The sequence below is a fragment of the Sodiomyces alkalinus genome (genome assembly GCF_003711515.1).
Source record: "Sodiomyces alkalinus F11 unplaced genomic scaffold SODALscaffold_1, whole genome shotgun sequence".
Taxonomy (NCBI): domain Eukaryota; kingdom Fungi; phylum Ascomycota; class Sordariomycetes; order Glomerellales; family Plectosphaerellaceae; genus Sodiomyces; species Sodiomyces alkalinus.
Window position 1 is genome coordinate 768359 of NW_021167079.1, and position 25951 is coordinate 794309.

General features: G+C 49.4%; 10 protein-coding genes across 10 annotated transcripts; 4 read left to right on the forward strand and 6 right to left on the reverse strand.

Moving 5' to 3' along the window:
• Nucleotides 1–1292: 1292 nt before the first annotated feature.
• Nucleotides 1293–2412, reverse strand: SODALDRAFT_318698 (hypothetical protein; the record flags this gene model as incomplete). Its single annotated transcript, XM_028609392.1, has 4 exons — nt 1293–1373; nt 1833–2139; nt 2200–2258; nt 2320–2412. 4 exons carry the CDS (start codon nt 2410–2412, stop codon nt 1293–1295), a joined length of 540 nt encoding a protein of 179 aa, XP_028469702.1.
• A 994-nt stretch (nt 2413–3406) lies between these two features.
• SODALDRAFT_2639 (hypothetical protein) lies at nt 3407–3804 on the forward strand. Its single transcript, XM_028607466.1, has one exon. It carries the CDS (start codon nt 3501–3503, stop codon nt 3762–3764), a length of 264 nt encoding a protein of 87 aa, XP_028469703.1. The 5' UTR covers nt 3407–3500; the 3' UTR covers nt 3765–3804.
• Nucleotides 3805–4797: 993 nt separating this feature from the next.
• On the reverse strand, nt 4798–6472 carry SODALDRAFT_326080 (aldehyde dehydrogenase). The gene is made up of 2 exons (XM_028610080.1): nt 5895–6472; nt 4798–5799 (listed from the first exon to the last, which is right to left on the reverse strand). The coding sequence occupies exons 1-2, from the start codon at nt 6297–6299 to the stop codon at nt 4825–4827; spliced, it is 1380 nt and encodes a 459-aa protein (XP_028469704.1). The 5' UTR covers nt 6300–6472; the 3' UTR covers nt 4798–4824.
• Nucleotides 6473–6634: 162 nt separating this feature from the next.
• On the forward strand, nt 6635–7987 carry SODALDRAFT_326081 (hypothetical protein). The gene has a single exon (XM_028610081.1). The coding sequence runs from the start codon at nt 6801–6803 to the stop codon at nt 7839–7841; it is 1041 nt and encodes a 346-aa protein (XP_028469705.1). The 5' UTR covers nt 6635–6800; the 3' UTR covers nt 7842–7987.
• Nucleotides 7648–9951, reverse strand: SODALDRAFT_326082 (nonsense-mediated mRNA decay protein). Its single transcript, XM_028610082.1, has 3 exons — nt 9570–9951; nt 9016–9496; nt 7648–8944 (listed from the first exon to the last, which is right to left on the reverse strand). The coding sequence occupies exons 1-3, from the start codon at nt 9758–9760 to the stop codon at nt 8114–8116; spliced, it is 1503 nt and encodes a 500-aa protein (XP_028469706.1). The 5' UTR covers nt 9761–9951; the 3' UTR covers nt 7648–8113.
• An 805-nt stretch (nt 9952–10756) lies between these two features.
• SODALDRAFT_266494 (WD40 repeat-like protein) lies at nt 10757–12159 on the reverse strand (the record flags this gene model as incomplete). Its single annotated transcript, XM_028607490.1, has 3 exons — nt 10757–11503; nt 11609–11852; nt 11942–12159. The coding sequence occupies 3 exons, from the start codon at nt 12157–12159 to the stop codon at nt 10757–10759; spliced, it is 1209 nt and encodes a 402-aa protein (XP_028469707.1).
• Nucleotides 12160–12548: 389 nt separating this feature from the next.
• On the reverse strand, nt 12549–14389 carry SODALDRAFT_2775 (hypothetical protein). The gene is made up of 3 exons (XM_028608070.1): nt 13899–14389; nt 13428–13842; nt 12549–13366 (listed from the first exon to the last, which is right to left on the reverse strand). Exons 1-3 carry the CDS (start codon nt 14157–14159, stop codon nt 12633–12635), a joined length of 1410 nt encoding a protein of 469 aa, XP_028469708.1. The 5' UTR covers nt 14160–14389; the 3' UTR covers nt 12549–12632.
• A 230-nt stretch (nt 14390–14619) lies between these two features.
• SODALDRAFT_269264 (ribose 5-phosphate isomerase A) lies at nt 14620–15586 on the reverse strand (the record flags this gene model as incomplete). Its single annotated transcript, XM_028607648.1, has 2 exons — nt 14620–15068; nt 15166–15586. The coding sequence occupies 2 exons, from the start codon at nt 15584–15586 to the stop codon at nt 14620–14622; spliced, it is 870 nt and encodes a 289-aa protein (XP_028469709.1).
• Nucleotides 15587–20073: 4487 nt separating this feature from the next.
• Nucleotides 20074–22052, forward strand: SODALDRAFT_286833 (hypothetical protein). Its single transcript, XM_028608557.1, has 3 exons — nt 20074–20497; nt 20678–21640; nt 21724–22052. The coding sequence occupies exons 1-3, from the start codon at nt 20109–20111 to the stop codon at nt 22010–22012; spliced, it is 1641 nt and encodes a 546-aa protein (XP_028469710.1). The 5' UTR covers nt 20074–20108; the 3' UTR covers nt 22013–22052.
• Nucleotides 22053–22451: 399 nt separating this feature from the next.
• On the forward strand, nt 22452–25840 carry SODALDRAFT_326090 (tryptophanyl-tRNA synthetase). The gene is made up of 16 exons (XM_028610083.1): nt 22452–22789; nt 23048–23086; nt 23143–23320; nt 23390–23432; nt 23483–23534; nt 23614–23629; nt 23685–23715; nt 23780–23851; nt 23924–23941; nt 24003–24117; nt 24183–24303; nt 24402–24507; nt 24579–24718; nt 24770–24807; nt 24870–24943; nt 25006–25840. The coding sequence occupies exons 1-16, from the start codon at nt 22679–22681 to the stop codon at nt 25367–25369; spliced, it is 1518 nt and encodes a 505-aa protein (XP_028469711.1). The 5' UTR covers nt 22452–22678; the 3' UTR covers nt 25370–25840.
• Nucleotides 25841–25951: the final 111 nt, after the last annotated feature.

Genomic DNA, 25951 nt, shown 5'->3' on the forward strand with positions numbered 1-25951 from the left:
CTCAGTACGTTGTAGAGTCACAGAGAGTCACATGGACCCCGACACGGCACCACGAAAATAAACCGCGACACTTCTTGTGAATACGGAGTATTATTATGTATGCTCATGCCCGAATATCAATATTAGTCACCGGAGTAAACGGAGAAGACGGAGACAACGGAGACAACGGAGCGGCATTCTAGGTTTTCCCGACGTCCGCTTGGTTTATTTCGCCCCCCATGAGTTGCCGGCCCTTCCGGTCCCCGTCCCTTTCCCCGTCCGCCATCAAGATCGATCGGTTTTGTTTTCTGGGGCCCCAACTCTTGTCGACTCCGAGTTTGTTTTGTCGATCACGATAATTGGCATAGCACATGGGGTATGGCTTCATTTCGCTCTCTTTCATCGTTGTAAACACCCGCCGTTGCGACCCGTGGCCGGCACTTCACGCTAGCATAACGGCATTCTTGTCACCCGGATTTCAGGGACTATGCACTAGGTAATTGCGAAGTGGGAGTAGGTAATTACCTTACTCTGTAACGTAATTTGGCACGTGGTGAGGGATGGAGGAAGAAATATACGGGATATGACGGCATGTGAAGCATGACGAATGGATCTCGGGGCGGTTCCTCCCATGCGACCATTGTCGGTGTCGATCTGCCGAAATAGGTACTGTACTTGCGACCCACTGGCCGCGATCTGTCTCTTAGTCATCGAGGCAGATATTGTTCATCCAACTTCAGTCACATCTCCGTACCGTATTTTATAGGATCCCTATTTTATTTTGCACTTGAACTCAGCAGTCTACTACTTCTGGAAGGATGCAGAACAGATATGGACCGGCCGAAGTGCCGAGTAGTGATGAGCACCGAAACCCGACTGCAGATTGCCAGCATCTCCATTGGGACGTCAGAACAGCAACAAGCCACCAGGGCAACCCCGTCAAAGCGCTGGCCGAAGCGCCAAATGGGCCACAGGATTGTACAGTCGAGCCCCCTCCTCTCTTCATCAACTCCGGAGGGACCGTATGATCTGAAATTGTCGGACGGTATTGCAATACCAGGGTACGAAGCTGCTTTTTCAATCGCTCTCTCGCCAGGCTCCCTCGTTACCGAGGCCGTTCTGACGACACTACTTAAATCCTGGATGGCTTTGGCCAAGACAATGTCATACTGTCTGTTTGTCGACGCACTGCATGATGTCGAACTTTGCGCTGGGTTTCTGGACCAAGATCGTGGAGCATTTAACCTTCGCAGGCCACCTTCAAGCCGTCCGGGCTGGCACTCGAGAAACTCAAACGCTTTCAAATTGTATTATTACTTGGCGGTGGCCGTGTGCGGCGGGTTCACGACCTCGACCTCGCGCCTGGCCTGCGCCTTGCTGGTCATCCCGGGGCCCTGCCCATGTCTAAGTAACGCCTATTTATCTATGCATGCCCAGACTCCAAATGCGAAATCAAAAGCAACGCCAGAAACCCGATGCTCTCTCCCGCAGTCTATAGTATCCCCTATTTGCCATCCAAACGCCAGCGCCCTGTGTGTCCTCTGATTTCCCTTCAAGCACATGACTTTTGCTGCGTGAAACCCAAAACCATCCCCAGAACCGTCCCGTCCCGTCCGTCCCAATCCTGCTCCGGCGCTTTCCATCAGTGTATCAAGTTAACATCATATCATACAAACACGTCAAGTGTCTCAGTCGAAGCGAAGCCTCCGAAACTAGATCTAGATCCGGTTCGAAGCGGCGGCGTACATCCCCAGAAGGGGCCCTGGCCCAACGGATTGCCGGACACCGGTTCGCCGCCGCGGGGATGCCGAAGTGGAAGCCGAAGCTGGCAAAAGGGGTGAACCGGGGCGAACCGACTGGCGCGACACGGTGGACCGCCTAGACGACGTAGAGGAGACCGACCCGGGACCCCTCGTGTACCGCCTCGGGGAGGAAACGGAGGTCGCCCTCCGGCGGTTGTAGTAGTAGGCGTAGTCTTCCAACTCGGGAAGCATCGAGGTGCGGGCCAGGGCGGCGGCGGAGGATGACCGGTAGCGAGGGGAGTAGGACGAGCTGGCGTCCGAGTCGAACCCTTCGTCGTGGGCGTAGCCGAGTTCTGTCGGGTCTGGGTCCGCGATGCCGATGCGGCTGGCGGCTGCTTGTTCCCTCAAGACGGAGACCCTGGGATTGCCTTGTAAGTAAAATGACATGACACAACGCGTGGGGGGTGGGAGCACTTACTGCTCAGGGCTGATACCGGCTAGTGTGGCGTTGACATGCTGGAAATTGAATGGTGCTGACTGGAGACGAACGGGTTAGTTCTAGGGTTCCGTCATTCGCAAGGCACGGGTCTCAACTTACAATCTCGATCCGTTTTGTGTCTTGCTTCTTCTCCTTACCCATGATGCGGTATACCCGCGAGTAGATGTTGCGAAAGCTGTGGTCGAGCTGCATCTTGACAGTGCGTCTGAGTGGCCTTGTCAAACACGGCATAGAGGATGACCGATGATGGGAGTCGTCAACACACTACTGTAATTCGTCCGTCCTGCGTCTGATGGTGGGAGAGCGGGAGAGGAAAAGGGTGTGAGGGGAAGCGAAGATGGTGTGTGAGCTTCGGCCCTGCGATGCTTTGCCACGGGTAAGAAAAGAAAATGGGGAAGAAAAAAAGGAAAAAAAGAGACGAGGTCAACTGGTGGAGCTCGTTGTGGCGGATAGGGCGAAGAGGTGAGATATAGCTAGTAGCTGTGCCGCTGAAGATGAGAGACGAAAAGGTTAGGGAGACGGGGGACCGGCCAAGGCGAACGGCGCTTGGTGAGCTTTGCAGTGTTGTGATGTTCCGACGGCTGTCGCTTCCTCCGAGGGGGACGAAAGCGGGTCGGCGGTTTTGGTTAAGTACTGCAAAGTATGAAAGGGCAACGAGAATATAGGACGATGGTGGTTGGTTGGTTGGTTGGTGCGATGTGTTCGGGAGCGGCGCTGCGGGAAGAGATCCTTCGAATGGAGCGAGGTGACCGTTTATTTTGTCCCTGGGTTTTTGGACTACCCGTTTCCTTTTCGCAGTTGTTGGACTTTTTTCTTTCCTTTTTTTCTGGACGGTTGTGTTGTGTACCGTAACACTGCCTTGATGTTCAAGGTCAAGGGCCCCAAGTCGGTCGATCGGTGAACCGTGAGTGAGTGAGAGTCGGGTGCTCCGGGGCTGTGGAGTTGAGGTCCGCTGATGATCGGATGTTGGGGTCCGGGCCGCTACAAACGGGCGATTGAATGAAAGGAGGAGGTTTTTGTTTTGTTTCTTTTTTTCTTCTTTTAAAGAATGACTTTTGGTTTTCTCCGTTTGCTCAAATTCAAAATCCCTTTGTTGGGTTTTATTGCCCAGAAAAGTAACGAGTGACTGTGTTGGGAGATGAAAAGAGAGATCCAGTGGGCGGAGGAGTTGGGCGCTGGGCGGTAGAGAGGAACATCAAGATGATCGAACGGGGTAGACGATGGTTGATATACCTACACATAAGGTAAGGTACCTTACACATCCACATGGGCCTTGAAGCATGAACCGCCAGGAACTTCTCCCTACAGTCTCAATCTCAGCATTGGAACGCTTTCAACTGGTCGTGGAAATGTCGCAAGATTCCTGCGGCCGAGACCAATGCGTTCCACGCGCCCTGCATTCCAACCCGAAGCGGAACCACAGAAAGAATGTACGAATACCTAAAGTAACCACCAACCAGCGTCCGCATCGTCCGCCCAAGGTACCTTATCCTTTCTCCTCTGCCTGTCTCCGGACAACGGGGGGAAATCGTCCAAGCGTCTGATGCGACTGGAACTTATCCCTTTCGGGGTGATCCAAACACACGACACATGAGCTTGTGTTTGAATGATGGTGCTCTGCCACTATTTTCTTCTGCGGTCTTCCTCGCCGCGTGTCTCAGCGGTATTTCTCATTCGCTCATTCCAGTCGATCAGGAACCAGGGGTAGCGAAACAAGCGCCCTGGCAAGATGCTAGTACGATAAGGTATTAGTGCAGTCTGCGAGGCGCGTCTGGTAGGTTGCATTCTCCCTTCAGCCGCTTGGAAAATTGACAACGCATACCTTATTACTGCATGGACAAGAATAAGACGACGAAATCTCCGAACCCTGAGATGAGAGCCAACTACGTGTTTTGTCCGCACTGGAACGCCCCTCTTCTGAAACGGGAGCTCCGCCGTACGATCTCATGTGGCCCTTTGGCCCTATTGGCTGTCCATGCGCATGGCTATTCATTTGCCCCGTCGTCTTTGTCATTAGAGGGCCAGGAATACTTTGCAAGGAAGGTCTGTTTCATCTCATATCTCATCTCTCGATCCTGTGCCACTTGGCCCTCATCATTGGCCCGTCTGACCAAGCCCCCAATCTGACAGCTTCCCCCCTTGCAGAGAAGCGCCCTAGACTTTGGAGAGATGATCGAGATGTCTTTGTTCTAATCAAATAATAATAACATAGGTTGGTCCCGGCCGTCGTCAGTTTCGTGTCCACGTGGAAATTATCTTCTATCCCTTGCTGTGGATGTTCTCCCGCCACTCGGCCTGCTTTCTCTCATGCCAATGGGCATGGCATTGGAATTTCTGCCTTTGAACAAATGAATTCATATCCAAATGACTGGCTTCGAGGCGGAATTCTTGTCCGTCCTTCTATTCGTACGTCTTCGGGTAATTGTTTAATCAGCTAGCTGTGCGTAATATCATGTCCCATGTCTATACGATTATTTCGGATAGTCTTTCAAGTGGTAGCTCTTGAGCTTCACGAACGCGTCAAACCCAAACTTGCTCAGGGTCTGGCCCTTGCCCGAGTTCTTCCACCCGGTCCACGCGAGGTCCTAAGAGAAACATCCCACGTTAGTTCTCATTCCAACGAATTTCCTCATTCCCGCGAGCGGTGATGGGGCCGGGGCGACTGGTAAGGGAACCAAGGGACACTCTACTCACCGGGCTGGGATAATCTGCCCTATTGACGAAAACTGTGCCGGCCTCGACCTCCTCCGCCAGCTCATATCCTTTCTCCGTATCCTTGGTCCAGATACTGGCCGTAAGTCCAAACTCGCTGTCGTTCATGAGCCGCACCGCCTCGGCATCCCCCCGCACCTTCATCACGGGGATCACCGGCCCGAACGTCTCCTCCCGCATCACCGCCATCCCGTGGTCCACGCCCGTCAGCAGCGTAGGCTTGACAAAGTTACCCTTGGGAGGCAGGTTCGCGAATGTCTCGCTCTCCGGCGTGGCATCCTGGGCGCCCCGCTCCAGCGCGTCTTTGATCTGCGCCTCGATCGCCTCCCGCGCCCGCCGCGAGACCACCGGCCCCACCTGCGTCGCCTTGTCGAACGGGCTGCCCAGTCGGTAGCCGCGCAGCACCTCCTGCGCCGCCGCGACAAAGTCGTCGTGAATCGCTTCGTCCACGTACACCCGCTCGATAGCGCAGCAGCTCTGGCCCGAGTTGAACACGGCCCCGTCGACGATCTCGCCCGCCGCCCATGCGACGTCCACGTCCGCCCGCACGTAGGCAGGGTCTTTCCCTCCCAACTCGAGCCCTACGTGCACGATCCGGTCCGCCGCGGCTTTCTGCACCGCCAGCCCACCGGCTACCGAGCCCGTGAACGCCACCAGCTTGACTTTCAGGTTGCGCACGATGGTCTCGATCTGCGTCGGCGAGCCGGCGTGGAAGTACTGGAGCACACCAGTGGGCAGGCCGGCTTCGGCGAAAACCTCAGCTACTCGCTCGACGACGGTGGGTGTTTGTGGCGACGGTTTCAGGATGACCGTGTTCCCCGCCAACAGCGCTGGAATGAGCGAGTTGACCAAGATAAGGTAAGGATACTGGAATAAAGGGGATGTGAGTCAATACTTTCTTCGAGAATTCATCAACCGGAGAAAAGAGCATTAGCATGTAGAGTCGGGTTTGAGACACGCACGTTCCAAGCAAAGATGACGAGGACCGGCCCGACAGGAACTTTCCGGATAAAGCGCTTGAATCCCTTTTCCGGCTCGCCGTCGGTATCTTGTAGTGCCTCGTCGCTGACCTTGAGGAGGTAGTCGGCACGCTTGATGGCTGTCAGAACCTCTGCCCCGCCATACGCAACGGGGCGGCCCATCTGCACGGCAAGTTCTTCGGCGAGGTCATCCTTCTTATCGGCCAGAAGCCTCAAGGCTTTCCTGACTATGCCCTGACGATCGGCGAGTGGTGTCTTGCGCCAGGTCTGGAAGGCTTCGGTTGCAACATTTGGGAGCTCGTCCAACTCGGCTTGTGAGACGCCATTCCTGGTGAGGATGGGTTCGTTTGTCGTGGGTGAGATGGTCGTGAGGACCTCGACGGACATTCTGGCCGGCTATATGCTGAAAATGCGATGTCTATGCTTGAGAAACACACAAAGCTTCGCGTGTAATAGTCGTTAGACAGGAGAAACAGAAATCTTCAAGCAGTAGAGAGTAAAATGAGTAAGCAGTGGCAAGTCTTGACAAGAAGGTTGGTGTTTCACTTGACATCAGAGGCCGATTGAGGGGCAAACGAAGACGCAAGAGCACCCCGCTATCAGTTCACTGGACGGGAGATAAGAACCGCTAGATAAGATAACATCCTTATCTTATCTATTGACAGTTTCGTTCATGTTCCTGAGACCCACCAAAAATTTGATGGAATCTGCCAACCGGTAGTCGATCCTGAACAATCATACAGAGTGCAACTTCGCACAGCACACTCCAAGCCTATGCGACATATACCCCAAGGAACAGTTGTCCGAATATTAATGAAGTGTTTCGATACTATTCTCAAATACCCAAGAAGATAGTAGGCTCTACGAATTTTGAGGAAACTATTCAAAATGGCCCCCGAGAAGCGAAATGAGTTTCTCGAAATAGACGACAGCGAGGACGAGCAAGGCCAAGGCTACGACTCGGACGCTGATGACATTCGGAAGGGCGGCCGGAGCTCCAAGAGGAGAAGAATACTAGAACAGAATGAGGATGACGATGAGGGAGCCGACCTGAGCGAGGAGGAAGAGGAGGAGAAACAGAAAGAGGGAACCGATCGCAAAGACGCCGATGCCGATGCCGACGCCCTAGACCCAACCTCTACCACTTCCACCTCGCAATCAAGAGAAAAAGCCCCCTCCTCCTCTTCCGCCGCGACCAAGAAAACCAAGGGCATATCGCAGAAGAACCTCCTCGCAACCGAAAAGGCCATGCGCCAGTCCGGCGTCATCTACCTCTCCCGCATCCCGCCCTACATGAAACCGCAGAAGCTCCGCAGCCTCCTCACCCCCTGCGGCGAGATCAACCGCATCTTCCTCGCGCCGGAGGACCCCGCCGCGCGGACCCGCCGCGTCAAGGCCGGCGGCAACAAGAAGCGCCTCTTCACCGAAGGCTGGGTCGAGTTCGTCTCCAAGAAGGACGCCAAGCTCACCTGCGACATGCTCAACGCGCGGCCCATCGGCGGGAAGAAGGGGTCGTACTACTGCGACGACGTCTGGAACATGGTCTACCTCAAGGGCTTCAAGTGGCGGCACTTGACGGAGCAGATTGCCGCCGAGGACGCCGAGAGGGCGAGCAGGATGCGTGCTGAGATTTCCAGAGATACGCGCGAGAACAAGGAGTTTGTGAGGAATGTGGAGCGCGCCAAGTTTTTGGATGGTGTTCGGGCCACGAAGGAGGCGAAGAAGAGGAAGAGGTCCGGGTCGGCGGCGGCGGCGGCGGCGGAGGTGGGAGCCGGTAAGGGAGAGGGTGAAGGAGACGCTGTGGCAGAGAGGGGAGTGGTTTGGGAGGCTAAACGTTCCATGACGTTCAAGCAGGCTTCGTTGGCGAAGAGGTCGGACAAGATTGAGCAGCCGGAACATGTGACGCGGGTTCTGAGCAAGATTTTCTGATTCTGACATGGATAGCGAGTTGGTTGTTAGACTAGCATATTGTAACAGCATAGCCTCCGAGCATAGATGTTATGGTTTTTGCCGTTACGTTTCTCCAATTATCTCCTGCTGAGAGAGAAAGGGAAAAAACAATTTAGGCCTCAAATCAGAAACCTGTGTATGCAGATATACGTCGAAGAATCAAACGTTGCATCATATTGAACCAATTTTTATTCATTCCCCAAAGGCCGTAAAACCCTCATGACCCCGTTTTGCTCATGATATGTGAACGCTTAATCCCGAATCTCCAGCTCATCCATGTCTTCCAGGAGCTCATCCACGCTGATCTTGGGTGCATCGTCATCCCCATCCTCCGTCTCCGCGATACTCATGGCATCAGGGTCCGCCTTCTTTTGCTGCGCCCTGTATAGCGCCATATTCGCTCTCAACTCATCATCATCCTCCACATCGCGTAGGAACTGTTCGTATTCCTCCTGCGAGCGGTCCTGGATGTTCTGCTTGGGGAGCAGCTCTCCTTCCTCTTTGTTCATCCTCTTGAGCTTCCAATTTCGGCGACGGTTCTTCCTCCTGTTGGGATAATGTTTCTTCACAAGCATCACGTCCGGTATCGTGGAACCGTATGCGTGCGACTCCTCGACCGCATCTAGCTCTGCATTGTTGAAGTTGGTGCCCGTGATCATGTAGCCCAACGCACTGTCTCCGGGTTGCAGCAGATGGCCAAGGTGCGTCCGCACGAAGTAGGTCGTGTTGTTGACGCCGAGGTCGGCCGCCCTGGCAACAGTGGCTTCCGCTAGCGCCCACTTCCCTTTCGTCGGCCCTGTCCGGTCGATGTCCATGACGATGAATTCCACCAGTTGCCTCGTGTCCGCCAGCGCGGCGAATGGTGCGCGCCAGTAGATGGCGGAACTGACGTCGGCTGTCTGCAGCGTACTGGGGTCGACGAGGTAGATCGACGTGCCAATTTTGTGGCATAGGGTTATGGGATAGATGTTACCGAGCTGCCTGGCAAGCTTGATCGGTAGGGCAACGAGATCCTCTCGGCAGATGGGCACGAGCTCAGCGGCGAAGGAGAATTTGACCGACTTGGTAGACGTGTGCACATCCTTTGGGTGGTGGTCAGCTTTACACCCTGTATGTATGGTTTTGAAAAGGGGGAAGGGGGAACTCGACAAACCTGGGAAATTAGCTGCTGTGACTTCCTGATGCGCACAGGGGCCACCGAAGTGAGGAAATCAACGAATTTTATAGCCTTGTTGACCTCGGCGAAGTAGAAATCCAATCCCTCGTGCATCTCCTTGATGTTCAGTGTATCTTGATGGGCGCCATGTTTGAGGATCAGTTGTTCGAGACTCAGGAACGTCCTCTTATGGTTCACTTTCTGCCGGACCTGGACGGAAGCTTTCCACGTGTTGTGGGTATAAGACTTTTTGCAATCCGGACACTGCTGCGTTGAAACGACGTACATGACCTCGAAAGACTGCTGGAGAAGGACGCCGGTCTGGACTTCATCCTGAACTGTGATCTTGACCCTGATTCGCCTCGAGTTGGGCTCGGTCCAGATGAACCCAGCGTCAATAACACGGACCTTAGATAGGCCTCGAAGCCTCTTGAGACATATCGATAAGAGTTCGCGAGATTCCGGCACAGCAACCATCCTGCAGCCGGAGCGTCAGTGGGAAGATATCCCGGGCAGGGGGACGTGGGTAGGCGGGGTGGTGGCTTGCTTACCAAGTAGCGGGGGGAAGAAGCCAACGGTCGCAGTCACGACAGAAGACGAGACCGGCTTCTCTCGGAACACCTTGACTGATGTCGTGGGTTAACCGAACACATTCTCCGCAGAGAGTGCCCAGTGAGCCATCGATGGGAGCCCCGCAGTTGTGACAGAGCACTGTCGCAGCGGTCGTCGGCCGAACATCCATGGTGATGGCTGTTAAAGGGCCTGACACTGAGCCTGATGAGCTGGAAATATGGTGTGTCTGTGGAAAAAATAGGTACAGGCGCGTAGTCCGGCGAAAGAGCCACGCCAAAAAAAAAGAAGAAAAAATCGAATGAAGCGACCGTTGATGGAAGAATTTGGTGTTGCGAGCAACGGTACAAACTGTAATTACGGAGTACTTGGGGAACAAGGACGGCGGGGTATAGGAAATTTTGAACGATAAGATCGAGGCAATGTGTGATAAGTTGATAAGCTGATAAGATAATAAGATACAGAAGCCCCACATTGACCTCCCCGAATTTTTACGCTATTTGTCATCCAACCGGCGGCGATGTTTGTACGAAATAGTGAGTCACCCATTGGCTGTCTACCTTACGTAACGACCTGTCTGTCGTCTTGGTTGCTAAATCTGTTTCTTAACCTTAACAGCGCGCAAGCTGGCTCGTAGTCTGTTGTATGTACGAGTTGATCTTCCGGAGTATAGTTGTTGAGTCCTAGCCGTCGCAATATAGATGCGGTAGGCTTTATTTTTGTGAAGGGCCAGGATTATATTCCGTGAGATGCCACCACGACACCATTCCAGCCTGTCGCCCATCCAGATGCGTGTCAGAAGCTGAGTTGGAGTGGGTGGTGCAGCTGCCGCGGATCCGCTCCATCAAACCAGGTCCTGGTGTTTGAGGGATTGGGCGTGTTATGCTTCCGCGGAGTTCCCAAGCGACTTCCCCGGTATGCTCTGTCTTCTTTGGGCTTGATTTTCCCTTCCTGGGTTGCTTTGCCGGCGGGATTATCGTATTACCGTCGTAACCTTCGCAGCAACGCAACTGGATTTGTTCCATGAAGGGCAAAGACTTGATATTTGTTGGTTCGGTAGGTTGAGGCGTTGCAATAGAACATGCCATGGGCCGTTCTTGTCGCCAGTGCCAATGACAGAGGGGTGGTTGTGTTGTAACTGACGATTATTTGTGTAATGACGAAAGAATCAGAATACGTCCCAGAGCGAGATTTTGCCGTCCTTGCTACCGGCTGCCAGCCAGTGAGCTGTTTTGGCGTGTTGAATGCGTCTATCCTTAACGCTGAGCTCGCCGGTCCGTGGTCCCACATCCTGGCCGGGCCCTTCCTTCTCAGCAGAGGCACCAGGCAAAGGCGCCGACGAGGCGGAAGATGACAGGATGTTGGCAAAAGCGACTGCATAGCAGCCTACCTGATGCCACTTTAGAACGGCAACTTCCTTGAGAGTCTTACTCGAGTAGACGCGGACCATAGCATCCCAGCCGCCAGTGGCGAATATGCGGCCATCGTCACGGAGACGGAGGCCTTGCTGGCCCGCATGCTTGGTATTAGTCACTTTGATCGGATAATCATGAGCCGTAGCTGTTGCCGAGGACGCCGGAGCACTAGTCTGGGCTGCACTTGCAGTGAGTACCGGGTGCTTGGCAACGATGGCATCGGCGGCCGAGGTGAGGAAGTAAGAATGGTCCGGGGCGACATCCAGAGAGAGGATGGGTTCAGAATGAGCCTTGGCTTTGTAGGTAACGGTCCAAATGCCGTTATCGCTGCTGCTATCACTGGACAGCTGCATGACAGCCGCAACACCATTCTCATAGCCGGCTACGAGAGTTAGGCGATCGTAAGCGTGCAGCAGGGCCAAGGCCATGACCATGCCATTTGTCCCAGGGCTCTTGACCGTATCCCGGCGGGTTTGGGATGGCAGATGGAATATATCAATCTAGAGTCCCGATGAGGCCGGAGTTAGTTCGATGAGTCACAGGATGCCGGATAAGTCTGGATGCCTAGTGTAGAAAATTATTGAAGGCGATTGGGACAGACTGACAGATTCGGAGGCGAGGGTGTTCGGAACCGCAACGAGCAATTCCGGCTCGCTGCTCTGTGCCGTCGACTCCAAAGGTGGACATGAAGCAAAGGTGCAAAAGTTCATAGTGTTCACTTCGATAAGATGCAAGAGCCAGGGCTGAGGTCGGGGCGGGGCATTGCTGTCAAGTGGTAGCGCCCTGCTGAGGCCGGCCTCGTTTTCGGAACTGATCTTCCATACAGCGAGTTTATGGTCGCGTCCGTGTCTGCAACCGCAAGCAGCGTGAGTAGTCAACGAACTCATCTAGGACCACCGTGCCCTGAAGCAAGCAGTAAGGGAGAAAAGTTGTCTCACGTAATAATGCAATCTTCTCCCCAGCCCTGGATCCCAAGTATGGCATTCTCGTGCGGCCGCCATACCACTGTTGGGCGAAGTGTGGTGAGATCCCAGAGGACGACGAAGCCAACTGCATCGCCGCTTGCTAAGCGGCTGTTGTTCCTGACGAAGGCCAAGGCATGTACTTGGGCGCCATGGCCACGAAGGATGGACCGGGGATGCGGTGTTTCAGCCATGGGCTCCGTGCTGTTGATATTATAATTGACTGAGTTTACGATGAGACCGTCAAAGGCGAATGCGCACTGATAAAACTGGAGAATATATTGAGAATAAGCACAATGTTTGACGCACTGTATACAGTGACCCAAGGTGCAGTTTCAGTTGAACTCTTCCGCCTCGGCAGCCCTAAAAAGCCACTAAGCACACAGTGCCGTCGTGATTCCAGTGTCCAATCGAGCGTAAGTAGGCCCAGGCTCAAAACATCCCTTGATCACTCGCTCCTCCTCATTTGCTTTGTCTCTTCAGTCTCCGAGGTCAGTTGAAAACCGCTTCACTAACTACCTTATGCACGTCTCCTCAACTCCACTCCACCCAGTAGGAGACCAGAACCACCATAATCATGCAAATCCTATCGAAAGGAAATGAGGAATTCCCATCTTCCATCATTTTTCACTCAACCAAGGAAGACCGACCGTGCTGTGTGAATGGCTCAACAACTCCATGCCCGCTTGCGGCCCTGTTTAGGCTCCTCTGGGTTCTCTTCATCCCAAGTCAAGGTCCCAAACTCGCTATACGGACGCACATGCGGGAATACCGGGCTGCGAAACGTGCGGCGGGACCCACGCCCTCGGCCTTTCTGTCGTGCTCGTCTGTGGCGGCAGAGGACAATTGCACCGGCTGATAGAAGGACCACCGCCACTATACTGACCGAGGCACCGATGGCTGCTTTCTTAGAAGCAGACAAACCAGATTCGTTGTCCGATTCGTTGTCCGATTCGTTGTCCGATTCGTTGTCCAATTCGCGATCTTCGGAGGTGTTTCCTTTCGTCTCTGGCTCAGGGACGATAGCGGGAGTCGCGGACTCGGAGGGGAGGGTGGCATGGCGTATCTTGGTCGCCGAAACCCAGTTTTCGCCGTCAAAGTGAACCTCGGACCATTCATCCACCGAGTTCTGATAATACAGCCGGGTGGAATCTGTGCCGCGAAGAGAGGCGAGTACAAGGTCAGCAGACCGAGTGTAAGCTCTCGGCCAAACCGATTCCGGCTGTTGGGGCTCAAGTGTCCACGTCGTTGGATCGCCCGAAGAAGAGGTGATTTGGTGGAGGAGCGAATCGGTCCCGATGTAGAAGAGAGAGCGTTTGGATTCCGCATCTACAGCGAGGGCGACTGAAGTTGTGTTGCCTGGCCAGGTAGGTAGCACGTCTTCTTCCTGCAAAGATAGAGCTGAATGACCGTTAGCGGCTGCTTGATGTCACGGCTGGGGAGGAGAGTGAAGCAATCTCACCGGACTGCCAAACTCCGGGGGCGTCGCCTTGGTTTATGAACACGTCAAACGAATCACTGCCCTTGGGCGATACGATGGTAATTTCCCCCTCACCTGACACAGAGGACGTGAGGGAGAGGCCGGTTGCCGGTTGCGAAGAAACGTAACCGCCGTAGCGCCAACCAGTGGGGTTCTGAAAAGACAGCTCGTGAATGAACGAGTCCTTGTCGTGGAAGTAGACTCGGATACCCTCCTCTGCCCCTAGGAGCTCGGCGGTTAAGCCGGTTTCGTTATGAAGGCTTATGCCCGCGGGGAATGCCACGGGAGACTCGGTGAGAACTTCAGACTCGTGGAGGTCGAATTCACTTGTGGTGAGATTGCACCCATACCGGGCATAGACAAGCCTATTGGCATTATCCTGATACCAGAGGCACGCCTGAAAGTATGGAAAGTCAGGCGTCTGTCGAGGGAAGGGGTGGGAATAGAACGTACCCAGGTTGTGACAGCGTCGAACCAGCCGACACCAGCGACACTTGTACCTGGCTTCGGAGCCGGGTTCGTGTTTAACTCGAGAGGTGAGTTGGAGGGGAAGTTCAGCTCGACAGTATTGTTGCTGCAATAATTGTATTGGAGAGCACCGGAAGACTGGTTTTGGATGACCACCTGTGGCCCCATATCCGTAAGCCAGGCGGCCATCATGGCTGCGGATGGTCCAGCTAGGAGGAGGAGGAGGTAGGCTATGAGTCGAAGCATCGCCAGCACATATCAGTTCCGAGTTCGGGATGGAGTTCTTGTGGTGCTGTAGAGACTCTCGATTTTCGTGTGTTGGTGGGTGGATATACGATACTCAAAATTAGACGGGAAGTTGGGCAAAGATCGTAAGAAGGATATTCCAAAGAGTATCACCATTAGCAAAAAGAAAATTGAATGGGTGAATGGGGGAAAGAAAACAATAGGTATGTTGAATAAAGGGTGAGATCAATGTGATGAAGCATCACTAAGAATGGGGTGAAGTTATTGTCAGCCCCTAATCGGTAGGCAGGGTAACTGAACTGGGAAGTCCCTAACAACTTGACAGTCTTCCCCTGAACGCTTGCCCCCGCGTATATATCGAGGAACTCTATGTAATACTTCTAATTAGTCAACCGTTGACTCTTTGCTGCGGCCTTTTTGTAAACATCTCATGGCTCATCCCAGTTACACGAACGTATTCTTACTCGACCACCTTAGTCTGGACACTTCCATCTTCCATTCCAAAGTAGGCAGCAACAGGTTTCTGTGCTAGACCCGACTTGCCCAGAGTTGCGGCCTGCGCTCCGTCGAGTCCGTAGAACAACCCCACTTCGACAATACCGGGAATCCGTAGGAGCTCGTCCGCCAGCGCGCTGACGCCCCAGTTCCCGCCAGCATCTCGGCCGGTGGTAATGCCTGCCGATGCCAGCTCTTTGTCGAGCAGAAGAGGGGGAAAGGGGGCATCGATAATCCACATGCCGTTGTCAGTGACGACTTCACCCGCCTTTCCTGGGGTGCCAGGGCGAACGGTAGGCTGCAGGGCGCCCAAGGCCGTTAGACGGTCGACTACATCTGGGGCGGCCATGGGAAGGACTTCAATGGGAATGGCTTTCCACTTGGTGCAGAGACGTGGTGATAGTTTACGGTAGTCTAGCCATTTGTCAGCAGGTTTCTTGCACAATCCAACTTCTACCCAAATGTGAGAGCCGAGGAAATCAAGGGGCAAAAAGGGGTTTGTTATTCGTACCAGCAACGACAACAAATTTCTTTGCCGCCACGGCAACCAGTTTCTCTTGGAGAAGACACGCGCCACCTCCCTTGATGCAGTTAAGCTCATCGTCGACCTCATCGGCCCCATCGAAAGCGACGTCCAGCTCCACGAGCCGGCCCGTCTCCGGGACAACCGGCCGCTCGTCCAGGTGGCAAAGGCGCAGCCCCACGGCGCGGATGAGACCTTTGCTCTGGCTCCCCGTTGGGTAGAAAGTCATGTTCCCCCAGAAGGACGGGCCCTGGGCGGCGATGGCGTCGACGACATGCACGACGGTGCTGCCGGAGCCGATGCCGACGTGACGGTGGCTGGGAAGCAAGTGGTTGGCTACTGCGCGAGCTGCGGCGGCCTTCTTAGCCGCTTCAACTAGAGCCACTGCGGACGCGGCGGCTGACGCCATGGTTCTGCGATGGGACGGAGACTTTGGAGAGAGAGGTGGTGGGATGATGGACTGGGACGCCAATGAACGGCAAGTGGTGAAGAATTGACGTTTGGTGTGGAATAACGTCGGGCGAATAAATTGGAGCATGGGTGAAAGAGAAGTCGAGCGGATGGAGCACTGCGAAGTTTATTAGGAGGCTCAAGCCTCAAAGTTCACAAATGGGGGCGGGGTCATGCTGTCCGTCAGTAAGTACCACCACACGCCGGGTTGGTCGGAGGTAGGTCATAACAATGGTTTGGCGGGGTCAACGTGAGTAAGCGATCACGTGACCATACACTATTGCACCTCAGGTCTTGTTTCTACTATACGTTTGAGAAACACGATTGGAGAATAATGTAAACACGTTGGGTGCAGGTAAAAATACCTGATATTGAGCAAGTCGTAACTTGGGATTAGAATGCTTCTTATAATACTCCCCCTAAGGTTCCCCAAGGTTACCTGAGTTTACGTGCACGAGAATCACGAGCTTAGCAGGTTGCCCTACGGGCAACGCCGCTAAGCTCGCCCCTCCCCCCCACCTAAAGGGGGGGGGGGGGCCGGGGCTAATTATATAACCTACTCTATACTACTAAATAACCGTGGATATCCGAAAATAACTATAAAACGCCTGCTTTTTATTTTCTATAGCTATTTGTTTGTTTCTTCTACGCTATAACGATATTTTTTTATTTTTTTTTAATATCGTAAAAAACTGTTTGTTGTTATATTAATCGCGCTTTATACCTCGTACTTAAGGGTCTATTCCTGTTTATAGTCGTTAGTATTAGCTTCTTTTATCCCTCTATATTCCTCTCCTACTATCTCCTAGCCATAAATAGTATCGTCGTTAAGTAAGTAATAGACATAAATAATCGCTATACCTGCTATAAATGCGTTAATACTAATTAATAGCTTATCTTATAGGTAAGGCTATTACGCTCGCCCCTGTAAGGGGCTATATATATAACTCGATTATCTAACTATATTATATATATGAATATACTAAGTAATATATATAAGTATTATTACTTATAGGTAAACGTTGTTTATTTCTAATAGTTTCTAAAATAGGTTAAAGCTATAAAACTACGAAGATCTATAATAGAAATACACTTATAACTAAATAGATATATTATACTTTCTTAAGTTTATAAAGAAATTATACCTTATATATAATATAAAAAGAGCGTTATATGATGGAATTAAAATAATATTATACTTTATTAATATAGTTTTTATAATATAGTGATAAAATATAGTAGTACTAAAACAGCTTTAACTTTAGTTTTATTTATATTTAAGTTCTTATTATAGTCTATTCTCCTTTAGCTCCTTATATATATAAATCCTTCTTTATTTTATACTTTGATTAAAGCATTTTATCTATAACTACTTCCTAATAGTATATATACCTTTAATTACTTTTTAGTTTTATCTTATTTTACTTTATCTTATATACTAACTTTATCTTATCTAGTACTAGTATTTTATTTTATTGTAATTATATTCTGACTTTATAACTTTATATAACCTTATTCTCTATAACTACTTTAGATTACACTTATATTATATATGTATTAACTTTTGTTTACCTAAAGCTTAGAGTATAATTCTTATATTCTATACTTATAATATTTTATTTTCTTATATTAATACTATATTTTATTCTTTAGTATATTATTTATTATATTTTTCATATTTATATATTATTCTATTATCTCTCTTTTACTTTTTACTTTATATAGTATACTATTTCTTATTAAGTATCTTATTTTCTATAATTAAATAATATCTAATCTATCCTTATTATAGTACTATATACTATATTCTACTTATTTTATAGCACTAAATATATATTAAGCTATTTCTTATAATTTCTATTTATATAATATATCTTATCTTATCTATTATCTTTTATATATTTATCTTTATCTTATCGGTTACTTCTAACTTTATTCTACTTTATATTATCTATTATTCTTAGCCTATTTTCTTGTATTAATTTTCTTTCTATAGTTTCTTAGTGTATGTTTTATTCTACTTTTAGCCTACCTTATTATATTTTATATTTTATTTTATATCCTCTTTTTATCCTACTTCCTATCTAAGGTTTTATTATACTTCTTCTTCTATTTTATATTCTATTTCTATCTTACTGTACATCTTATTCTTTATCCTATTATTTTATTTTATTTCTTATCCTCTATTTTAATATTTTATTTTATTTTTATCCTATTTTATATCCTATTTTTATCCTACTTTTTATCCTATTTTTTACCCTATCAGGGGACATAGTACATAGCAGCACAGTCTAAAGTCAAGTTCACAGGGAATTCGCACTAAGATCCCTCAATTAATTATAACGGAACCTACTATAAAACCCATATAAAACGAAAGTACTAATAGATTTGCTATTGTACAACTATACTATAGAGGCATGTCTCACGAAAAACACTGCAAAAACGCCGTAAAAGGGCCGGGCGGTAGTACTGCTGCGAATAACACAGGCTGCCAAGAGTTTTATCTGTAAATTAAAGCGGGCCAGCGTTAGTATATATATAGACGAGCTTAGTTGCTTGCCTACGGCAAGCCCTTAATACTCGCCCCTGCGGGGGGCTATCCCGCTATTCATGGGGGGGGAACTTATTATATAACCTGCCCTATAACCACTAAATAACCGTGAAACGTCCGTATTCTTTTATTTTACTACTATTTACTATTTTCCACGCTAGAATAACGCGTTTTATTACGTTTTTTATTATCACGATAAAGCAGCTTTCTATTTTCCCCCTATCAAACCTGCTCTATATATAGAATAAAGGCCTTAAATAATTAACTGTTATTATACCCCGTAGTGTCTAGTATAATCCGACTATCTAACTATATTATATAAATATATATACTAACTAATATAAATAAGTCTTATTATTATATAGATAAAGGCTACTTATTACTAATAATTTCTAAAATATTTTAAAATATAAAATATTGAAGACTTCCTATATTATTAAGCCTATAGATATATATACTTCTTTAAGTATTTAAAGAGATTATACCTTAGATATAATATAAAGAGTATTATATAATAGAAATAGTATTATATAATATTTTATTTATATAGTTTTATACTTAAGTACTAATAAAAGTATAATTTAATAATACTAAAATAGCTTTTAAGTTTAGCTTTATCTTTATCTAAGTACTTTTTAATATCGTTTGTTCTTCTTTAGCTCCTTATATATCTAAATTACTCTTTCTTTTATACTTTTAATAGAGTATATTATCTATAAATACTTTTTACGAAGATATATATTTAAGTTCTTTTTAGATTTATCGTTATTAACCTTTACTTATCCATTTCCTTACTCTATTTTATTTTATATTCACTTTATTCTAATAGAACTTATACCTTTTATTAGTACGGAAGTATATAAAGGTTTTTCCTAGAATTTACCCGGGTATTCTCCTTTATAGCTACCCGAGAAAGACTATATAGTCTAAATAGGCTCCTATAGATTAGATAGGATAGCGGAGTAAGATGGATAATTATAATAATAATCTTTTTATTAGTTTTCTAGACAAAATTCTACTTATATTTAATTTTATTTTTATTCTACTAGAAATAGTATAATTAGCGTAGAATATAGTAATATACTCTAAATATTAAATTTATAATTAGTCTATTATCAAGCGCTTTTTTATATTATACTTAAGATATACCTTCTTTATATATTTAAGAAAGTATATACTATTCTTTATCTTTATTTTATTATATCTTATCTATTTTATTTATTATATTTATACTAAGTTTATTCTAATAGTTTATATTATTTATATTAGTTCTTTAGACTTAGTTCTAATTATACTTTATTCTACTTTTCTATTATAGTTTTATTTTAATCTTTCTAATATATTCTCTAATTTAGTTATCTATTTGTTATCTATTTTATTCTATTTTTTATTTATTTTTATGTATTTTTTATGTATTTTTTTTTCTATTAGGGAAAAAGGGTACAGTACATAGAAGCACAGTCTATACGTTAGATTTACGGGCGATTCACACTGACTTTGTTACTAAAGATACGAAAAACGGGCTAAAAACACATACGTTTTGGAAGTAGACAGATTTACAGATTGTACAGCTACATACTGTGTACATAAGTCCACCGAAAAACACCGCTAAATACTGAAAAACGGGTCCGGGTGGTAGTACTAATACTAACGTAAGGCTGGCTGTTAATTTACGCAAATTAAAGTGGGCCAGCTTCAGTGTATTCTTAGATGATCGTCGGATTCAGTGACGTCATTCTGTGACACAGCCTCAGCTTTGCTGTCACCACTTCGATTCTTCACGGGTTCTGCTTCCCTGAAGAATCCGACTGTCATCAACATGATGAGAAAGGGGGGACTCTAATCTTATACGAGTCCACTCCAAATCCTCGCATTGTTTTTTTTTCGACCATAAACCAAAACCTAAGCAAGCCGGCGTTTCTGACACGAGATGGGAATCCTCATTCACATACCGTCCTACATCCTGATTGTCGAATTTGCCGTGGCCGCAATCGCAAGACTTACAAACGCTCTCCCACTATTACATGCACGTACCTATCGCAAGTCCAGGCTGACGGCGCCATTTCTGTACCCTATTGTTCCGTTTCAAGATGACGTCCCAAAACACATGCGATACGTGGGAGCATGGATGCTCTTGACCAGCATCATGCTGGCATGCCCGGCGACACGAGGCAGTATAGTCACTCTAGGACTGGTATTGTTCTGGACAGCCACTGGGGCTTGGAGCCAGGCCCGTCTCGGGATGACATGTCGAGTTCCGATTATGAATACTTGCCTGGCAATTTGCGTATACCTAACAGAAAGAGAGGGCCCGAAAAGGTATGGAACATGATACAACCAGGTGAAGGTCGGTGAGAGAAATGCCTTGGCAGCGCCCAAGGGTTCGCATCTCCAGGTTCCGTATTGCATGACATCACCATTTAGCACTTTCCTAATCTCAGCCTCTGAGGTCACCCTCCTGTAACTTCCTGTGGTGCATTGACCTCAGATTTCCTTGAGAACCCTCAGTTTCCTACAACTTCCTTCTTGCACACAAATGCCAGTCGCTTGGTACCCATCAATAATCTACCAAAACATAAGCAGCGCAATCATGGTCACCACACGCTCTTCAGACGTCCGGGACAAAGCTCAAGATACCAAGGAGGGACTCGAGGGAGAAGAGTCCCCCGTCGTGGGAGAGAAGCACGACTTGGAACACAAGAAGCCAGCCTCACTCTCGGCCAAACGAGCTAAAACCACAACCAAATCTAGCAAATCTCACCAGCCAAAGGTGGAGGAAGAGCCCCCAGAATCGCAAAGGACGGATGGGGCTAGGCAGCCAGAGAAGGACGGGACTTCGGAACCTGGTACACAAGAGGATACCAAGGCGGAGCAATCAGCCACTGCGACAGCTGAGAAGCCGCACCAAGACCCCGACGTCCCTTCCAATATACTTGAGAAGGGCATTGTCTACGTTTTCTTCCGTCCCCGTGTCAATATCACAGACCCGGAATCGGTCGAAGATGTGGCGCGCACCTACCTTCTTCTCAGACCCATTGCGCCGGATGCGCGACTAGGCGAGGGACCCATCGGGGATCACGGCAACAGCCGCCTCTTCGTCGTTCCCAAAAAAGCGCTCCCGAAATCTGCTGGGGAACGACTCATGGTCTTCGTCGACATGGCCCAGGTTTCGTTCCAACAGCTCAAGGATGACTTTCTGAAGGGCACCGAGTACGAGACCAAGACGAGGGGTACTAGTCATGTCCCTCCTGCCACGCCCGCAGCGGAGGGTGTATACGCTATTACAAGTACGGGCCGGGAAAGTCACCTAGTCTATATGCTGACTCTGCCCGAGGAGTTGGGTGAGGTTCAAGAAGAGCTGGGTCTCAAGAAAGAAGGGAGTTTCATCGTCAGCACAAAGAATCCATCGTATCCGGGCCCGGCAAATGCGCAACTGCCGAAGAAGCCTGAGTTCTCCCAAGGGTAGGTCCTCGCCTTTTCCTGGCCCTCCAGCCCTCTGCCCTTGTCAGAGGAGACAGGTACTGTAAGGCTGACATGATCAACAGAATAATGGATGAATTTGCGAAAAAGCGCTGGATCCCCTCTAAGCCAGCTCATTTTGACTTTGTAAACGCTCAGCTGCTTTTGGTCGGCGAGCATGGCGTGGAAAAGGCCACGGAGCCCCAGAAAGATGATGAGGCGGACGGTAAGGAAGAGCCGAAGGAAGTACTTGAGGAGTTTGAAGATGAGGATGTGAAGCGCATGGAAGGCCTCGGGGCAGATATTTCAAAGGCCATCTTCGCGGACTTGAAGGCTCGAGCGGAGGAATACCCCAAACTAAAAACGACTTTTTAAGGTGAGAAGTGAGTTGAGGATGGCATCTGGTAATAAGGAGATCTCCTGCCTAGGAACAGTCAGAATTGAGGATTGTCCTGTAGCCTGTGCTTTGATGTGCTCCGTGAGTCTATGTAGGTAGGGCGGGATTGTTTCTGATCGGTTGACGTAACGCGACAATTCCCGAAATTGCGTAAATACGATAAGAGGGGGAAAATCTGTTAACATTTGTATTTGAGTCTAGCTTATAGGTCTTGTAACATTACAGGAGATCCTCTCATCCAGAGGGGTTGGCGATCTCGGTCATCTCGGTGAAGGAGGGGTAGTACTCTCGGTCAAGATGGCGGGGTACCTTTAGTGAAGTGCATGGCTTAGTCATCCGCGGGGTTACCCCTGGACTTTTGAATTTTGCCGGCTGTCCCCGCCCGCCACTGACTCAACTAATCGGGCAAGAAGGGTAGACGAATCGATCCTCCCCCGACGTGTTCTTCTTCCGTTTCTTCTGCTAATTGCGCAGGAGATTTTGCAAAGTGACAAGGAGAAAGCTCCAGTACAGTCTGGGAGATAGTCAACCACCTGATACTCAACTCTCATCAAGCCCCTGTTCTCGCCGAGTCCCGACGTGACGACGTCCGATAACCCGACAAACCCCCGCGCCGTTTTGCGAATCGCATTCCGTCTCCCACCATGGCCGCCGAACCCGAAGCGCCTACACAGACGATCCTCCCTCAGGCTGTGGGAGAAGACCAACATGCCGCCTCGAAGCAGACTGTCGATCCTTGGAACGTCGCTGGCGCGGTGAGTGATCCTGCCTCCCTGCCCACGCACCTGATTTGCGCCTCCCGTGTTTTAGTGGCCGATGCGAGGCAAAGACGAAGCCCAGGGCCTGAAAAGAATAGCATTGGTGTTATGGGCTCTTTTTTTCGGCGGAGCTTGAAACTGTAGGGGGACGGCGCTGGATGGTGGACTGGCTGGCGTACACTGGCCATGGTGATTGCGAGCTCCGTGGCAGTTGAGCGAACCTCGAAAGTGAACTGGAAAGTCTGACATGCGCAGGTCGACGAACATGGCAAAGTCCAAGCCATTGACTACAACGTGAGCGATGTCTTTCACCTCTTCTCTATTAATATCGTGGTTAACCGCATACCCAGAAACTCATCGAGGAGTTCGGTACCAAACCCATTGACGATGCGCTGCTGGAGCGTTTCGAGAAGGTCGTAGGGGTGAAGCCACACCACCTTCTGCGCCGGGGTGTGTTCTTCTCGCACCGGGACTTCGAAGCGATTCTCGACAGGTACGAGCGCAAGGAACCTTTCTACCTCTACACAGGTCAGTCGCCAGCAATGGGGGAGAAATGGTGTGTAGTGCTGGATAGGAGACTAATGCGCTATGTTCCAGGTCGCGGCCCTAGCAGTGACAGCATGCACATTGGCCACGTTATGTACGCAGATCCACGGCTTCTTTCGAGAATGAACCTAATAGACGACATAGTCCCTTTACATTTACCAAGTGGCTCTCGGATGTGTTCGATGCTCCCCTGGTGGTATGTTCTCCGGCGTTTCTATTACCATCCTGAGACCAATGGGCTTTATACATACTGCTCAGACGCTTACACCTCCTAGATCATGCTCACAGATGGTTCGTGGTCACGGCTCCGAGAACACTGAACTGGACATTAACTTATGCTCAACAGATGAGAAGTTCCTGTTCTCGGAAAAGCGAACGTATGATATTTCTATCTTGCCTTTTCTAAATTGCGCGACCGAACTAATCATTTCGATTTGACAGTGTCGAGGAGGTCAAGGCCTATGCGAGATCTAATGCTAAAGATATTCTGGCCATTGGATTTAATCCTGAGAGGTAGGTGATCCCAAGTCATTTACATGATTCTTCGCGTCAATGTCGTCGCCAGAGCTGACTCTTCTACCTCAGGACCTTTATGTTTTCCGAGTGAGTCGGCCTAAGACAACAGTCGGAATCAACCCGATCCATGCTTATCGTAATTCTCCAGCTATGACTACATCGGTGGAAGCATTTACGCCAATATCACCAGAATAGCCAAGCGTATTACTGTCAACGCAGCCTCCGCTGTGTTCGGATTCGACGGTTCCACAAACATTGGCAAGGTAAACACTTATTTTTTCTCCCCCCTCTGAGTTCTGGATGAATGCTAATGCTTTGTCTTCTCCAGATGGGATTCGCCGCCATTCAGGCCGCCCCATCCTTTGCCAACTCGTTCCCGCACATCTTCGGCGACAATGATGCCGTCACCACGCAAATCCCTTGTCTTATCCCTTGCGCCATTGACCAAGGCAAGTGATTTCAAGTAACGCGGAATCAGATGATCGTATTCTTGCAAAGTGGATATACTACTAGGCCGCCTCTGCTGGTTATACTGATTGCTCCCTAGACCCGTACTTCCGGTTGACCCGAGATGTGGCTCAGGGGCTTCATTATGCCAAGCCGTCTCTCATCCATGCCAGATTCCTCGATGCCCTCGGTGGCCCTGGTTCCAAGTGAGTGGAATCTCGACGTATTGTCAACGCCAGCCCACGGACTGCAGACTAACTCATGCCCCCTTGGTTAGGATGTCGGCCTCGGTTGAATCATCTGCTATTTTCATGACTGATACCCCCAAGAAGATCGAGACGAAGATGAAGAAGTATGCCTTCAGCGGCGGCAGGGAGACTGCTGAGGAACAAAGAGCCCTAGGAGGCAACCCAGATGGTATAGTAGGGAATCCGACAAGCTACTGATGTTGTTCTAACTGGTTTCTAGTTGATGTCAGCTATCAATACTTGCGCTTTTTCCTGGAGGTGAGCTTGCGACGTGGATGCCTGTCACTAGGTTCAGTTTTTTTGTTAACTTCATACTCCAGGACGATGAGGAGCTTGCGCAAATTGAACAAGACTACCGCTCTGGCAAGATGTTGACTGGCGAGATCAAGATGAGGTACGCAGCGACGCCCTTTACCATTATATGTGAAAAATGCGTGTTGCTCACACATGCTACAGGTGCGCAAAGGAACTGTCCAAGTTCTGTACCGATTTCCAGGAGAGGCGAGCCCAGATCACGGAGGAAACGGTTGATTTGTTCATGTCACGTCGGCCTCTGGTTTGGAGGGGATCGGAAGCCGTGAAGACTCTGGCGGTTCGGCCGAAGACCGACGGGGACGAGAAGGGTGGAGGTGACGGAAAATTGACCAAGAACCAGCTAAAGAAGCTGGAGAAGCTGCGACAGATTGAGGCGAAAAAGGCAGCCAAGGCCAAAGAAAAGGAGGCGTCCAAGTCAGCGAGCACCGGTGCAGACGGAGTCGAAGATGCATCTTCGGCACCTGATGGTCCAAAGACCGAGGAGGCACCGGCAGCGTCATCGTAGAGATTCTCTAAGGAAAAAAATACGTTCAACAAACAAATACGAGAGAAATTCGTGGGATTTTGTCGGAGCAATTATTGCCTCGAAACATTGCGCAGTCCAGAGCACCATCATGTCAATGAACGACTGCAAGCCTTCGGGAGGCGCTTAATTACCCCACGGGATCCAAACCTGCAGGACCACCCGGGGTAATGCTGGCGGGGGATGCTCTGCATCCGTTCTCGGCCCGTGAGACGTGCCCTGGATGGTAGTCCACCGCAGATCTTTCTCCTGTAAGGACAGTTATAGGAGAGGCTAGCGGGATATCTGACTACAAACTCAACACCATCTTCACCTCTCAACGGGAGCAACCAGGTTCGTGCCGACCCATCCATCCAACTAGCCATCATCAGGGGGGGTGACCAAGTCCGACGTCTGGCGACTGCAGACGCAAACCTGGTTTCTCCTTAATATGTATGCAACGCCATCTAACCATATCCCCATCCCTGAGGCGTGCCACCATTCGTGGATTTACACCCTGTATGACGATCATCACTCTCTTTGGAACGGCAGTCGCATCAATTACCGTCAACGTCAAGTCTCCCG